General features: G+C 41.3%; 2 protein-coding genes across 6 annotated transcripts in view; one reads left to right on the forward strand and one right to left on the reverse strand.

Annotated features, from left to right (window-relative positions):
- The first annotated feature begins 173 nt into the window (after positions 1-173).
- On the forward strand, positions 174-3,671 carry RPP38 (ribonuclease P/MRP subunit p38). Of its 5 annotated transcripts, none has more exons than XM_052803085.1 (3): positions 174-285; positions 550-686; positions 2,613-3,671. In XM_052803085.1, exon 3 carries the CDS (start codon positions 2,644-2,646, stop codon positions 3,496-3,498), a length of 855 nt encoding a protein of 284 aa, XP_052659045.1. In that variant the 5' UTR covers positions 174-285; positions 550-686; positions 2,613-2,643; the 3' UTR covers positions 3,499-3,671. The 5 variants fall into 5 exon arrangements, with proteins under 5 accessions (XP_052659045.1, XP_052659055.1, XP_052659065.1 ...); XM_052803095.1 differs by having other exon boundaries at positions 550-616; XM_052803105.1 differs by lacking the exon at positions 174-285 and adding an exon at positions 333-429.
- A 199-nt stretch (positions 3,672-3,870) lies between these two features.
- The window catches only part of NMT2 (N-myristoyltransferase 2), a 38,833-nt gene continuing 25,982 nt past the window's right edge, over positions 3,871-16,721 (reverse strand). Inside the window, exons 9-12 of the mRNA XM_052803071.1 lie at positions 16,075-16,245; positions 12,787-12,954; positions 8,383-8,520; positions 3,871-8,180 (exon numbers count right to left, since the gene is read on the reverse strand). Of these exons, the coding sequence (XP_052659031.1) occupies positions 8,160-8,180; positions 8,383-8,520; positions 12,787-12,954; positions 16,075-16,245 (498 nt within the window). The 3' untranslated portion in view covers positions 3,871-8,159. The remainder of the gene's footprint in view (positions 8,181-8,382; positions 8,521-12,786; positions 12,955-16,074; positions 16,246-16,721) is intronic.

The raw sequence follows: 16,721 nt of genomic DNA on the forward strand, positions 1-16,721 counted from the left end.
TCGGCCCGCCCAGCCAGCCCAGCCGGGCCCCGGGGGCTCCGCTCCGAGCCCGGCGCTCCCGCCCCCGGCCCCGCTCCTGCGCCTCAGCCCGCCCCGGACGCGGCCCCCGGGGCGGGAGGACTCGCCGCGCCCCGCCGGGCAGCGGCGGCTGAGGGCGGCCGGAGGGGGGCGGTGGCGGCGGGGAGAGGCGGGCCGAGCTGAGGGGCGGAGCGGGGTCGCGCTGAGCGCCGGCGTGCTGCGACGGGCGGCGTGGGCCCGGGGCGGCCGGCGGAGGCCGCGGCGGAGGTGGGGCTCGCTCGCCGCCGGCGGGAGCGGGGCGGTTGCGGCCCGGGCACTGCTGTCGGGCTGGGGAAGCCGGCCCGCTCCCGCGGCGGCGGCAGTGGCGGTCTGGGCACGGCCCGCGGGGTGGCGGCTCCCGCGGGCCAGGCGGTGAGGTGGCGCGGGGCCGGGGGAGGCGGGTGGCAGCCTCTCGCTCAGGGGCCCGCCGGTGCGTTCGCAGCGCGTTCTGCCGGGGCCGCGTTGTGACCCGCGTGCCCTTCTTGTTGCCAGGAGCTGGCCGAAGGCGTTCACGGAGCGTTTTGGAGAGCGAGCCTCTGGAGAGGGGTTGCTGGCGGAGGTAAACGTGGGCGCTGTTTCCGCGTTTCTCCGTTCCGCAGGAAGCGAGGGGGTCGTGACTCTGGTGCGAGGTGGAGGAGCTTCGTGTTTCTGGCTTTTTTTGCCTCGTTGCTTTATTTCCTATTCCTGCGTGCATGTTTTCCTCAGTAGTGCCTGTTTTGAAAAGAAAAATGTAATCTTTCAACTGTGAAATCTCTCATGTTGTGCTGCTTTCTCATATGCAAGTCTGTTGCTTGACTGTGCTGGATACCCCCTGTAAAAGGTCATCAGAGCATCCCTAATTGCAAGCTTTTAAAAACGATGACCCAGAACTCTTTTTTTTTTTTTTAAATAAGTTTCCATTTCTCACTCAGTCACACATAAGATTTCTAGTGGTCATTTCCATTCTTTAGGTGTTCCCACTTTTTGGTTGTTGCCACTGTGATGGTAAGCAAAAGGGATCAGATAACTTCATGGACAATATCCCCATAAAGGTCTAATAAAACAAGTCAGCAGATCTTCCGTCTTGCATGCCTGATGCAACCATTGTGGGTGCTTGGAAGCAGAGGGGAATTGCAGCCCTGCCCTCCCCAGACAGTTTTTCCAGTTCCCAGTGTTGGAGGCAAACAGGGCTGGGTCGCCCGTTGCCTGGATCGCCCTGCAGGGCATTTCGTAGGCTCTTCTGAGAGTACCAAGAGAGGGACACGGTGCTTTGTTGTATTTTGAAATACTGACTCAGTTTTACTGTTCTCTGAAAACTACTTATGTGTTTTTGATTCTCATTGTGGATAACAGCTTCACAGTTCACATTGCATTGATACAACTCTGTTGAATGCATTTCCCCTACTGGCTTCCAGATGAGGGTTTAACTGAAGGAAAATCCCTCCAGCTAGATGTTGCCTTATGGCAGTACACACTGCTGGGGGAATTTCAGTGAAGATGGGGTTTAGTTTTTTGGGTTTTTTTTTATATCAAGGTAGCTTACTACCAGTACACAGAGAACTGATACGACTAGCAGAAAGGTATTTTGTGAATATCTAAAGGCTGCCATTCAAGACATGTATGTAGATGCTATGCCTATGCCTACTTTGGTAACTAGGAAACCTAGGAGAGAGTCATGTCCTATTTCTCCTGATTTGAAACCTGAGCTGCTCTTACTCTGTAAGCTTGGCTGTGCAACAATGAAGATACTACTAGTTTAGCAAGGAGATGGTGAGTAGTAACCCAAACAGGAGTATGGGGACTTACTGAGTTACCAGGGCCTGTAATGAGGCCTGCCTTCATGTCTTCACTGTTACTCTGGACTAGATCAGTCAGAGCTAGAACAATTATACTTTCTTTGCTCCTGTTTAATTTTTCTCATCCCTAAAGGTGTGGTCTAGGTGACACAAGAGTAAAAGACCTGTTCTGAACTTTCTGGGGGCCTGTAGAGGATTGCCTTCCTTCACTGAAAGCATAATAATAGAGCCTGCAGATTTCTATCATACCTTCTAAATGCAGACAAACACAAGACACAGATTAAAGAATGAAAAGGCAAATTAAAGTTTTAAAAATCCTTAATAAATTCAGGAACTTGGAGCTTGTTTCATGTTGTGATTCTGCTTTTTTTTTCTTTCATGTTATAATACTGCTACAATGCAGCTGTGCAACAGTGAAAACTGAGTGGTCCTTCAACTTGTGGTTCTGGAGGGGTTTTGGTTTTTAAAATCTGTAATAGCTCCACGTGCTTTCATTCAGCTTCAGAAGGGTCTCTTGTCACTGGTGTTGCCTTGCTGTCCAGTCTGCTGGGGTTTTTTATTTATTTAAAAAAAAAAAAAAAAGCAGCACAGCATGTGCCTTGTGGAAGATTTGTTAAGGATTAGCACTGAGCTGCTAATGTGAGGAGGGTGATAGTTGCCAGCATCAGTTTGATATGTGATGTTTCTCTTCTGCATTCCCAAGAGAAACTTCTGGTAATGATGTCCACAGCAAACAGTACAGTATTTGAACTAGTGTTTACCTCTTTCTTCCCTTCACAGCTAGGGTGGCAAAACACAAAAGAACCTCAGCATGTCTGTAATTCAGCGAGGGATGGCAACACTTCGTAAAGCAAAGAAGATCACTGTAAAAACATGTCTAGATAACCCCTTTGTTTTTCAGTGGAAAACCATAGATGGAGAAGATATGCATTTTATACTGCAGACTTTAGAAGAAAGGATTAAGCATATTGGACTTAAAAAGATTGAGACTCCAAGAAAGAAAAAACGTTCCCTTACAAAAAAACAAATGGAAAGAAAGTGTGATGCTAGCACCAATGAACTCCCTAAAGAGGAGGAAACAGAAGGCCATCTACAAAAACCAGGATGGACTGACATAAGTGTCAGAAGACAGCTTGCTATTGGAGTTAACGAAGTTACAAAAGCATTGGAAAAAAATGAACTACTTCTCTTGCTGGTGTGCAAGTCTGCAAAACCTGCCATGATCACATCGCACCTTATTCAGCTGAGTGCAAGTCGAGCCACACCAGCAGGCCAGGTTCCCCGTCTCAGTGAAACAGTTGCACCACTTCTTGGCTTAACATCCATTTTAGCACTAGGCTTTAAAAAGCAGTCTGATAAATTTACTGACGCAATAGAAGCAATAATTCCAAAGATACCAGCTTTGGAAGTGCCGTGGTTTCAGTACAAAACTGAAGAATCGGTGGCGTATGCACATACAGATTCTTCAGAAAATCAGGAACCCGAGCAGCTTGCAGAGGCGCTGGGGGATGAGCTCACAAGCCAGAAACGGAAGCGTACAGAAAGCAATCAGCTCGATCTTTCAAATGTAATTTTGCAGCCTTTGAAAATCAAGAAACTTGTTCCAAATCCAAATAAGATAAAGAAACCACCCCGCAAAAAGAAAAAACTTTTTCAGCATAACTGATTTTAGTTTAGTTCTTCATAATAAACTGATTTTTTTAATGCAGTATGGAGTACAGCTCTAACTGAGCTATTTGTTAGGCTTTAACAGTGTAAAGCACTTGAATACAAGGTGAACTTTATGTTGCATTCAGTTGAGGTACTTTCTGCTTTAATAAAGAATATTGCTCAAACTTGGGTGCGAGTCTTTATCTGGGGGTAAATATTTCATTTGCAGAGTCTTCATTTTACAGAGTTAAAATTGGTAATGAATATGCAAAAGTAATTTAAGACATAATAAGTACATCTTTGGAATTAATGCAAGGCATTAAACACATTTACACAGATGAACGTGCTTCAAGCAAAACAGCTTTGGGTCAAGTATTATTCAAACAAATCAATACCAAAAGTGAAATTTTATTTAAACAAAGGTCCATATCAGTATAACTTTTAAAGCTGGTTCAATGCTTGTTTCAAGTAAACAGCTGTAAAAGCACAGGCAGACTTCCCTTTTGAACTTTCATAGTTTGCTCTGCTGAACAATAAACTTGTTTTGGTCAAGAATGTGTGCAGACTTGGGTTCCATCTAGTACCTGGTGTCCAATATGCTGAAGGAAAAGCTTTATTTTCAAATACAGAACACAACCAAATTACCACTGCTGCATTTTGAAAAAAAGACTTCTGTATGCAAACTATGAACACACATCCTGTGAGAAAATGTAAACTAACCTAAACTCAATTTGATTTCTAAACGGAGTCTAAAATTATTTCCCAGGAAATTGAGATAAGCCATATACTGTTGTATATAAAGTAGATGACAGCTATAACCGCTACAAGATTGAAAACATACCACATAACTTTTGAGGTTTAGTTTTACTGGGGACTATGAACAGTTTCCTAACAAGACAGTTGTGTTGTAGCAAGGAAAGAGAGTAGTGCTGCAATTCAGACAACCAAAATCAACAGCCTAGGAGTTTACTTGGCGCTCTGTATTTTAAGCAAAAGTCAGTATGGTACTGTAGAAGAAAGCATAAAGTACCTTAATTGAATTACTTTGTTGTTGCTTAAAGATGATGGAATTTACTCCTCGTAGTTTTCAGAGAGTTGCTAATCTGTATTTTGGATTTATTTAGACGTGACTTCAGTTCACGATAGCAACTACAGAGAGGCAGTAGCAATGATTCTTTAGTCATGATGCTCCCTGAAGTTTAAACAAGACTAAGACATTTAATGCCAAAATTTTTGCCCTCCCTGGCTGAGGGTGGCAAGAAAAGGTGAGGGGGTTTTTGCCTTGCTTTGTAGTCTTTCATACATGTCCTTTGTTCTGGGTTTTTGGATGGATAAAACTTTGAAGGCATGCTAGCACTTGTGTATTTAATTCTCATGCTGGCTAACTAACATTTAAATCTGAGCCTTTAAACAGAGCATGAGGATTAGCTTTGGTAAAGAACATAAGCACACCACTTTGCTGCCTGCCCAGGTCTAGAGCTCTCTTCAGGGATTTGTGTCACCTCCACAGGTGATAGAAAGTTACTCTGGGAAAGAAATTCTAGATGTTTCAAAAGACTGGTGTGAAAGGTGGCTTGCCAATCTTTGTGAAACCATCTCTTAGGTTTTCAGGAGCAAGCCTAATGCACAGACAGGTTCGACTTTGGAAACAACAGAAGACCCTCTCCTATTGAGCTGCTGACAGTGGCACCCACATGGATAATAACCTTTCATTAAGTACCTGCTTAGGAAGCGAGAGTGAGTTGCCACGATTTCCACCTCCTGAGTAACTGTCTCACTGCATGGGTGTGGGCTGGGACACACCTTCAAGATTCACATCCTCTTGATGCTGTGATACTTCAGCAAAGCCCTTGGGCTGAAGAGTGTGGCTAGCCAAAAGGTTTGAGCACTCAACAGGGACAGAAAAGACCATGCTGGATTACACAGCTGTTGGGTAACACACAGGTTCATGAACAGAATTCTCCAGGAACTGCCCCAACACTCAGGCTCAGATGCCCGCTTCCCTCATGCTCTCTGGCCTGGTAAGTTTTCTTTCTCAGCTGCAGTCCTGCACAGCTTCTACAGGAGCATGACTCTGCCCGACCTCCCCTCAGTTAACATGCAGCATGAGCCAGAAAATGAGACAGTTTACCGCTCAGATTTAGACGCAAATGGCACTGTTTTCCCAGAAGACAGGACAAGAGTGGCCACACTCCTTCATGTGCAGTTACCCCAAGATTAGAGCAGAAAGCCAGGCTGCAGGAAAACCAGGTTCAAGTCTTGTCTTCTACCTGGATGTATTTGGTCCCATCATGGCCTCAATGCTTTTCCAAACAATAGTACTGGGGAGGATTTGCCTTCCGATTTCAGAGAAGAGAGGAGAGGAGAAAAGAAAATGTCTGCCTACCATTTCTTCCACTTGCATTTTTTTGTGGGGAGAGAGGGCAGAGAACATGTGCATATCTTTCACCTGGCATTCAAGACCACCCATCCAGATTAGGGAGAGCTAGGCCGTGATCATTTCTTAGCAAGGAAGTAGCTTAGCCACAAGGACAGAGCTATGCCCTGCTGTCCCACTTCACGTTAGGCAGCAACTCAGTGAGGATTGCCAAGGCTCTGCCTTTAGAGCCGAAGCAGAACGCACAGAGCCCCTTGGTGAACCACCTCCTCATCCCAGCAAGCTCCACTGCAAATGCCCAGCCAGGAAGGCACCTTCCTGCCTTTTGGGAATTAAGAACTTAAGTCTTCGATGGAGTTGAGATTAAATCCTTCTTATTACCTCAGATATTACTACCATCGATTACATTTTCAAGCACTTAATTCTGCTCAGGCCTCACACAGGGAGTCCAAGCTCCCTCTACACCATCTGTTATGGCTGCTACTAGCAGATGGGTATCAGAGTGGCCAAAGTTGTAAAGCTCAACTGCATCATTAGATGTTGAAAGATCTCCTTTGAAGCCCTTTTAAATTCATGAGGTCCCAAGCTGGTGCACACCCAGGGGTCAGACAAACCACGTTCAATCCCTTCCTTTGTTTGAAGGAGGTTGAATGCTTTAATCACAGAGCTATAATGCAATAAGGGAAAGTATTTATCACTGTCCCTAGGGCAGAATCCTCTCACCACAATTCAACAAGAAAAAGAAACCAAACCACAAACCCTTCACACACTGGAAAAGCAGCGGAAAGAAAGAAAAACCCCACTGCTATAAGGAGGTGGGTAGGGCTAGAAGTTATGAAGAACAGACAAATTTATCTTCATCTAAATTGATGTTTTCAGGTACAGAATTCAACTTCCAGCAAAATCTGCTGTCAGAATTACAGGCATGTTTAAAACGAAAGTTTAGACATTTGCATTTCATGAGATATTCAAGTCACATTCAAACGATGCTCATAGCACAGAGGCTTCACTACCACAATTTGGCACTTTCAGCTAGAAGTTTCTTACTGCAGATTTTCTCAGTGCTCACATTACTGCAGCATCCATGAGCTGAAAGAACTGCTGTTATATCTAGCTATGATGCTACACTGGAATGCATATAAAGTGCTTCAGAAGCCGCTCTGGTTGCTGAGCATTCATGAGGGAATTAAAACAGCTCCCCCCAACAACAAAGATCAGCCCTCCTACGTTTCAGGAAGCGCAGTACAGAGACTTCCAAGGACTGAGGGTAGAGCATTTCTCTTCTGCTTACCAGCCACATACATAGCAAAACTTCTTGTTCCAAAGTCAGGATAAAAACACTACCAGGAACAATTTATGAATACGTATTTACACAAGATACTTTTCATTAGAATTACAGACTTCATAGGAAATCAAAGTAGACAAAGGAATATGTGCAATTTCGCAGAAGCGTTGAAAACATTCAAACTATAAATATCCTGACAGCACTACTAAAATTCTTAGTTTTACACGCAGGCTGATGTTATTCTACTGAGTCAAAACTAAGGTTTTGTGCCACAACTGTAAATTAAGTACAGTAATGTATTATCATTCCGGCAACATAGGTAACACCTGCACTGAACAGTGCGATACTGTTAAATCAATCCACTGATCTATTGAAGATCAAAGTACAAATCTGTATTTTTATTGATTTGGCAGCGTTGCTTATGGAGAAACAAATGCACTAGTTAAACCAGTACATTGTCATACTGCTCCAGTTACAAAAACATCCAGGACTTTCATAGAGCTACAAACGTATCGTACTTCATGATTTTCCCCCAAATGATGATATCCATGTGAAGTAAATAAGCAAAGATACTCAAGTTTGTATCCTTCATTCTGTTACACTGACAAACATACACCACCACTTAATAAATAGAAATGCAGCAGTTCATCCACATAATAGCAAATATTTTTGTACCCTAATCCACCACTGAAGTTCAGTTTGTACAAAACAGTCTTTTCTACAGAGTGGAAAAAAAATACCTTCTTCTCATCAAGGTGCAAGCTAAGCTTTGAAACTTAAATGAATGTGCTTTTATTCTTTTCATGGACAATAAAAGAGTTTCATGGACCTTCTGATCTATCTGAAAATGCATAAATTTGGTCACATATGGACGTCTTCATTGTTCAGGTTTAATGGACTATTTCAGTATCACTGACGTTGTGCTTTTACTCCTCTTGAACAATACCGTTCCAAGAGTTATGGAGATCAAATTAACTCAAACGATGACCTCAGAGTTCTAGAAACATAAGTGTCCTCATTGTAATACAAGACCAACCTAAAAGGAAGAAGAAAAATACAGTATTTTAGTTCAAGTATGGCAATAAATCTAAACATCACTAGTCTTCTGCACCTCAATTATGGATCTTAAATATGACCAATTAAAAAAGTTATTTTAAGACTTCTGCCCATTTTGCCCAGTGTAGATTAATGTACCATTATACCTAACAGAATTCAGAAGCTCTTTTTTTCTCCCTTACCTTTTCAGATTCCATGCCAGGACACCTCCAGTTGTACAAATAATACTGCAAATTTCCATCTCCAATCCCAAACTTGAGTTTTTCCAGGAATGTTTTGTTTTCCATTAAGTCTAGTGCATTGAACACATCAAATCCTTTCTGGCAACAGCAAAACATTTTTAAAATTTTATTTTTTAAAGTTTCAAATGGTGCACAAACGATACTTTACACAGCAGCATACAAGATCCAAGAGACTAGGCTAATTAAGTGGAAAAAAAGACAAGGGAATAAATCTTGCCTTTTAATTAGGTACACACACAAAGAAATTCTCCCAATAAAAAGTGAAGTATAAGGCACAACTTTGCTTGAAGATTATCTCCAAAAGGGTAGGAATTTTAAAAACCACTTTCAGGGTTAAAGGTCTGAAGGGTCCCTAAAGCATTATCCTTATAGATATGCATTTTTTACAGTCACATACAGTATTTTGACACACATGGCCTATTTCAGCTAAAGCTGCCTAAATACAGCTTACGATGTTTTTCAGCCTTTATCACTCTGTTAATGACAAACATATTTTTGCGATTTGGTCCTTTTCTGAAATGCCATTGTCTTTAGAACTCCGATCTTTGACATGTTATTCTCCCTCCTCTACTCGTGCACACCCTCTACTAACTCCTCTTTTCATCAACCTCCCAAATTCACCACTCAAAGAGCCATTTTGCTCTCAGAACAGCCACACAGCCAAATTAGTCTCAAGGTTTTGTGTGGCAACACAAACACACTCAAATCCCAACTCACTGTGAACTCTTAACAAGCAACATAAAAACAAGGTCAGTTAAGCCATCACAGTGACAATCATCATGTCTCAATAGCTGAATTTGCTTGGGGGTCTGGATATAGGAGTCCGTTTATTTGCAATGAACTGCAAGGGAGCTGACCTAAGATCTTGGAGTCTTAACAGCACAAAGGCAGTGCACCAGCAGGACCTTCTATACTCTGAGATAAAAAGAAGTTACAAAACAATAATGCTCAGTTACTTAAGCACAAGAAGATAGTAAGGAACATTCTTTACTCAGTATAAAAACCAGATTTTTTTTTTTTCTTTTAAATAAGCATCCAACATTAGGAAAAAAGGGGGTTGAAGAAAAAGAACATTTTAAGCTCTCCATTGGTTTAGGCCTATTTAAAAGAAAGTCACAAAGCACAGACAGTGAGTTTAGAATCACAGAATCATAGAATCATTTCGGTTGGAAAAAAAAGTTTAGTAAGGTTTCCCGCTACCTTACACAAAGATCATTCTGTATGCAGATGAAGCTATGCTAAGTTAAATATACTGTGAAAAACACACAGAAACAAGACAAATAAGGTGGCAAGGATTTGACACTTTGCATCTAAAGAAGTAAATTTTGAAATATTCCGAGTTAGTAATAGACAGTAACAGAAATCTCAGAAGGCAGGAAGGGAAGCAGGGGAGAATAGAGACTCTGTAGGTACAGACACACTAATGAAGCTCTGCAATTAAGCACTCAAAATTCAAATAAATAATAATGTCTACAGATGTAGTTTTAATTCAGTATCTAAACACCAGCAGGTTAGGTTCAGGTTAGTATCTGAGAGGTATAAAAAAGTTCCTGTTGAAAGATAGTTGCTCCACAGCTCTGCCAGACCATTAGGGCAGACTCAGAAGTGAACTTCCCTGTTTATAAGCTCTCTCCTGTTCTAGATCTAGAAACTTAGTGTCAGCTTTGACAATAAAATATGCAGGGTTTTGGGAGGATTATCCTGCTGCAAAATCCCACTCTCTCCATGCAGAATACATGGAAACTAAGTGCATAACTCCAAGTTTGGGGTTTTGCTTTGGAGGTCAGGCATTTTGTCCTTTAATTGCCAAGATTTTACTAGACTTAGTTCTAAGCTAATTTTATATAGTGTAATATGAAGATAAAAATCAACATTAAACTGACATGCAAACCCTGAAAGCAATTTGCTGAGTTGAATTTGTACCTCCAAAATGCATTCTTTGGGAGTACAGAAAGGACTGTGGTGGGTTGTCCCCAGCCAAAAGCTGAACACCCACCCAGCCTTTCACTTGCTCCTCTCCCACAGGATGGGGAGAAAACAGAAGGAAGGCAAGATGACTTGTGAATCGAAATAATGACAGTTTAATAGAGAAAGCAAAAGCTGCACGCACAAGCAAAGAAAAAAGAGGATTTAATTCACTACTTCCCATCAGTAGGCACGTGTCAAGCCACTTCCTGGAAAGCAAGGTCTCAGCATGCATAATGGTTGTTTGGCAAGATAAACACCATAACCAGCAGAATCCCCCCCTTCCTCCTCCTTTCCTTCAGCCTTTATTGCGGAGCACAACATCATATAGTGTGGAATATCCCTTTGGTCAGTTGGGGTCAGCTGTCCCAGCTGTGTCCCCTCCCAACTTCTTGCCCACCCTCGGCCTACTTGCTGGGGGTGAAAAAGAAAGCTCTGAGGCTCTGCAAGCACTGTTCAGCAATAGTCAAAACACTGGTATGTTATCAGCCCTGTTTTAGTCACAAATGCAAAGTGCAGCACCACATGGGCTACTAGGAAGAAAGTTTACTCCATCCCAGCCAGACCCAGTACTTTTGTAAACAAAAAACTGTGAATAGGACTGCATTTATCATTTCTCTTCCCTTGCCTCACCTCTCCTCATCTAAAAGTCCAAGTGCCAGATCTGCGAATGTAATTAGGCATCTAATGATGCAGACAGGCCCAGCACGTACTTTGGAAATCCACAGGTGTCTAAATACCGGTATTCTTACTTTATGATGGTCCATTTAAAAGAAAAGAATCACACGTCACATTTAGAGAGAAATGTAGACAGGGGAAGGTGCAAAGCCTTGCGGTTAGACCATGTAACTGCTTCCTTGCCCATTCCATCTGTGGCCTAGTGAATGGCCAGCCACTCAGCTCTTTATGCCACACTTCAAATGGAGACCAATGTTTATTCCTTTTTCCACTTTGACTTTTAAGAATAAGTAGTACTAGCATTTTTAGCCACTTCTGAAAATTATGCTAGCCACCTTCCTACATCTTCATGTATCTTAACACCTTTCAAAGTCCCTCTCTGAACTTCCTTTGGTAATATTCTGGAGCCTGAGTAACAAGGTTCTATATTCCCCATGACTATCCAGGAGTTTTCCTTGCCAAAAATAGTTATTCAACTGAATACTGCTTATAGGTCAACAAGCCTCAGCAAGCAGTTCACATCATAGATATCAGCTCAGCTGCAGTGCTGCACGAACATGGCTGAGACAGACAAGTTGAAGACTATGTGACTGCTTTCATGCAGCCTGAAGTCTGAACAGATACAGCCCTTGACAGACCATCACTGGCTTCATACAGGATCAACACAGAAATCCTGTGCCACATGCAGTGCAGTGCAGATGGCTCTGAACATGGTCAGCTGGAGCACAGCTAGCATCTGCTTGCACTGAGCACTCATCTGGTAGGTGGAATACCACAAGCAGTGCAACAGCAACAGTTCAGCTAGGAGGGGCAAGCTTCAAGCATGAGGAGCAGAAAACATGCCCATGCTCTGCAGCACGTTGGGAATGGTTGCTAGAATGGATACCATGGACTGGATGAAGCCTGTGCAGTGCTGTGAATTGCCAGGGCTCAACAGGTGTCTGAGAATTCATTCAGAGTGCTGGGATGTGCATCACCTGCACAGCTCCGTACCACAGACTACTTTGCCATTGGTGTTTGCACTGCACTCCCATGACACCCTAATGATTAAGGGCCGAGTGTTAGTTTTTCATCAGACAGCACTGATAAACTCTTACAATTCTTATGTTTAAAAACTTCATTTATAGTCTCTTCCCTTCCATTCAACTAAACCATCTATCAGTGTAACGCCATGCATGAAGGTGTGCTTAAAAGCTACAACGTGACATCATCTACACAGCTTTACAAGCAGCAATTATTAATAAGATAAAATGATAAAGCTTGCATAAATAAACTTCTACGTTTTGTAGAAATAAAAAATAGTTTAAACAAACAAATAAAAGGTATTTAATAGAACTTATTAGCTCATCTCCAAGGGAGACTATTTTAGTGATACTTTCCATTCTTCTGATACTTAGTGAATATGGTCATCAGTGTGCTCCTGGATGTTTACACAGTTCAAGCTATTGCAAACACTTGATCTTCATGCACTTGTCATTCCCTAGCATCACTCAAAGTAAAAAGGAAAAACAAGCATAGTGTTTTATATTTTAATATATATATTGTATATGCTCATCAACTGCATTCTGTGCTACAGACAGTAGAAGAAAACAGAATCAATGGCATGGATAAATTGCTGTCAGTTCTCACCTTGCCACCACTCCTAAGAATACTTTTGTGAAAGAAGCAGAACCAGAACACCACCCCCCCCCGCCAACTTACCAATTTAGCTATAATGAGTGCATCATTCATTAAGTCCAAGAGGGGGGTCTCTGTATGAATATTGTAAAAGGAATAGGCAGCTTTGAGGCTTTTATGAACAGGATGGTGCATCACTGTTGAAGGTAATGTGTAGAAACTCAGGAAGTCTGTTAAAATACCACTTGAGCCCTAAAAAAAAAAAAAAAAAAAAAAAGTCAATTAATAAGAAATAACCGCTTAGTTATTGGTTAGGCTAACATTGCAGTTCTACACAAAATAAGTAATAAATGCAGCACAGTTGCACACCATAAGTATTATGGTATAACAGGTAATCCTGGCTAAGAAATTGAATTCTTGCCAAGGATGTATCTATACATCAAAGCAAGACTGAAGCCTGAAAAGGTCACTTCAGAAAAGGAAACAAACATTTAGATTCTTCTAGTCTATTACACCAATAACATTTTGACAACCAATTGCCAAAGCATTTCAATTTGTTTCCCAAGCTTAGCCTGCTATAAACAAAGCTAACAAAGCACACTTCTGAAAAAAGTATAGACATTTTTTCCCCAATTTAACTTATTTTTAAAAGAATATTTTTTAAATCTGATGAAGTTCACATCGAGGAATAATTTTCTCAACTTTCTAAAGAAAAAGAAAAAAATATATTATGCTGGTATATGAAGCATATTTAAATCAGCTGTAGTGATTATTAATCATAGAATCATTTAGGTTGGAAAAGACCTTTAAGATCATTCAGTCCAACCATCAACCATGCCCACTAAACCATATCCCGAAGTGCCTTGTCTCCGTGCTTTTTTAATACCTCCAGGGATGGTGACTCAACCACTTCCCTGGGCAGCGTGTTCCAATGCCTGACAACCCTTTCAGTAAAGAAATTTTTCCTAATACCCAATCTAAACCTCCCCTGCCACAACTTGAGGCCATTTCCTCTTGTCCTATCTCCAGCCACCTGACAGAAGAGACCAGCACCCACCTCACTACAACCCCCTTTCAGGTAGTTGTAGAGAGCGATAAGGTCTCCCCTCAGCCTCCTTTTGTCCAGACTAAACAACCCCAGTTCCCTCAGCTGCAACTCATAAGACTTGTGCTCCAGGCCCTTCAGCAGCTTGGTTGCCCTTATCAACAAGCACAATCCATTTGCTAGACAGCAGTGCTAAATCACACTGAAATTCTAGTAAGACCAATAGTCATCAAAAAAGGTACTTATACAGAAATCTAAAGTATCCTACATAAACTTTCTTAATGTTTCACACGCTTAATGAAGTTTAACCATCTTCAAGAGTGTAGATTAGTAGGAAATGGGAAATAATTATTACATGGGTTATGACCGACATGCTGAGCACAAAAAAATTACCCAGATTTTCACTCCTCCTATTCTGATTGGGTCTCCTGATATATCCAAGAAGATAAGGCAAAGGAGACACAAAAATGCTTGCTCTTGCTTGTTTGCTTTATTTTTGAATGACTGGTGCCCACTGTTTTGAGCTCAATGAAGGACCTCACATGGATCCTTAAATTGATAGTACTTCTACAGTAAAAAGTAAAAGAGTTGAACCCATCACATGCAAAAAAGCTATTGTCTTAGAGCAGATACAGATTCTGCAGTAGAGATAAAGTAACAACAAATAACAGAAAAGTTATTATTCTGTAGTAGAGATAAACTAACAACAAATAACAGAAAAATTATTAAGTCACTCACTAAATTCAGTAAGGATGCTGAAAATATTAATTCAGGAATTATACAGAGTATTTTAAGGTTTTAGCTCTGCACATTACAAAGATGACTGAAAAATCTGACGCCAACTTCTCCAAGTCACACAGGTCTTACAAAGATTTTAAGCACTAACAAACCTACATTTTGTATAGTGAAAAACCTAGTTCAAGAGACAGTGTAAAATAAGCAAGCGAAGACTGCACTGTTCAGTTAAAATCACACTGACAATGGCACACTCATGCTGATCCTGGTGCTTGTGGACTCTTCTGTAGGCTTCAACTCGCCAACAAAGCCAAAAAACAACCCAGGGTGCGGAGAGGTGGGTTGGGGGAGAGCGGGAGGAAGGGGTGGCAAAAGAAGGCAGGACAAATTAAACTGGACCATGGAAGAGTCCAATGAGCACTAGACCTACTACAAAACAGGTAGAAAACCAAGCTTGGACAATGACAACCAATGAGCAGGACCTCTCATCTCCATTCAGCTGAGACTCCTGCAGAAATTCAAGTTGCAGTGTAGGAACTTCAGGTTGTGAGCTTCACAACCTGCAGCTTCTGTGATGAGCTGGTAGGTTTAAGGATGTTAGTGCTGATCACTTTCAAATAACCTTATCACTTTAAACAAAGTAATACACTATCTAAATACGATGTCTACAACTGATTTAGCATGGACTCAAAGGGAAGAGTGTATCTTTCTCCACTAGCTTTAACTCAGCTATTCCAACCATGCCTTGGAGATTTCCAACCCAAATGCTAATCTATTCCTGTACTGCTTATTTTGCAAGAAGCATTGTGACCAACAGGTTGGAGCGTGGGGGTGGTAGGGTGGGGAGGGGAGGGAAGAGTAAGCGGTAGGAACGGATGACGCTCTCCATCTTGTTAGTGGACAAAGATTATAATTTTCAAGATAATTGAACTAGCTGACAGCAACTCATGACAGCACCAAGGGATGTTAACTTTACTTCTCTATTACTCATTCAAATACGTGTGTATACAGACACACACTCTTTTACTGGAAAAAATATATTTACAGAAGCAGACCATCAAAAAACATAATTCCCCCAGGAGGTAACCCTAAAATTGGTTTTAAAAATAAAGAATTTTGAACTGGTGTACGGCAGAAACTTAGACACCTCAGAGAATGATACTGAGTTCAAACCAAATCCTTATCTCAGTCATTGTATCATTTTTCCTTTTTTCTAGAAAAGGAGATTTGAAGACCGCTGCTTATTATCATGTCATATCTCTATGGAAAAAAATGGAGGAATGCAATTGGAAGGGTTGTTTTTAAATTATGTAAGGTTCTTTGCTGTAGTATTTCCAAGACAGTGATATTTTGAGATTTCAAAATTCTTCTTTAAAATATTCTGTTGTAAGAGCACTGCAGTTTATCACAACCAAACATTTTCTCATTAACAGAATGCAATACAAAGAACAAAACTTGGAATCGTGATATCAAATTCTAGCTATAGCACAAATTTTTTCATACTGTCCACATTTCAAAAACTTGATGCTGATATGAACTTTTGTAAGTGGCATTCACATACACATTCATGAAGTAGTTAGGGCATGTTTTACCTCTACTACGTAAGTGTCAATAATATGATCCCGAGGCAGGAACCAATGGGCTACCTCTTCTTCATCCATCACAGGAGCAAGATTAAACTGTTTCAAGTAAGTGTTGATTAATTCTTGTACTGCTTTAGTATCTTTTTGTTCCATTGGTCTCAAACCTGAAGTCTTTGTGGCCTTATTGTAACAAAAGAAAAATAAATGTTGAGATGTTGAAAGGAAAACTGCATACACAGCAAAGGCTGAAAGTAGGTTGCAGAGTCACTCCACTTGCTATAATGCATTCATTATTAGCCTACTTTACCCCAGCCACCTAATTCATTATGCTATTTTACAAATGGCTTTCAATCAGAATTCCCTCTCTTCTAATTATTGAGAGTCTGGGGCACTTCAGTCTTTATATTTCATTATTGAAACAACTGCTTTTCTCCAGAGAAAGAGATACCATTGCCAACAACCTAGACTTCACGCATTTTGTATTTTTTTTTTTTAGGTCAGTCTTTATTTCTTATCTTCTTCTAAACTACCTAGGGCCCAGACACAGAAACAAAACATAAAGCAACTTGCATATCTGAAGTTAATCTGAAGACAGGAACACTTGCCATTCAAACTTATGAAAATTACAGTCAAGCTATAAACCAAAGTCAGTGGAT

This window comes from Harpia harpyja, chromosome 1, assembly GCF_026419915.1.
Source record: "Harpia harpyja isolate bHarHar1 chromosome 1, bHarHar1 primary haplotype, whole genome shotgun sequence".
Taxonomy (NCBI): Eukaryota; Metazoa; Chordata; class Aves; order Accipitriformes; family Accipitridae; genus Harpia; species Harpia harpyja.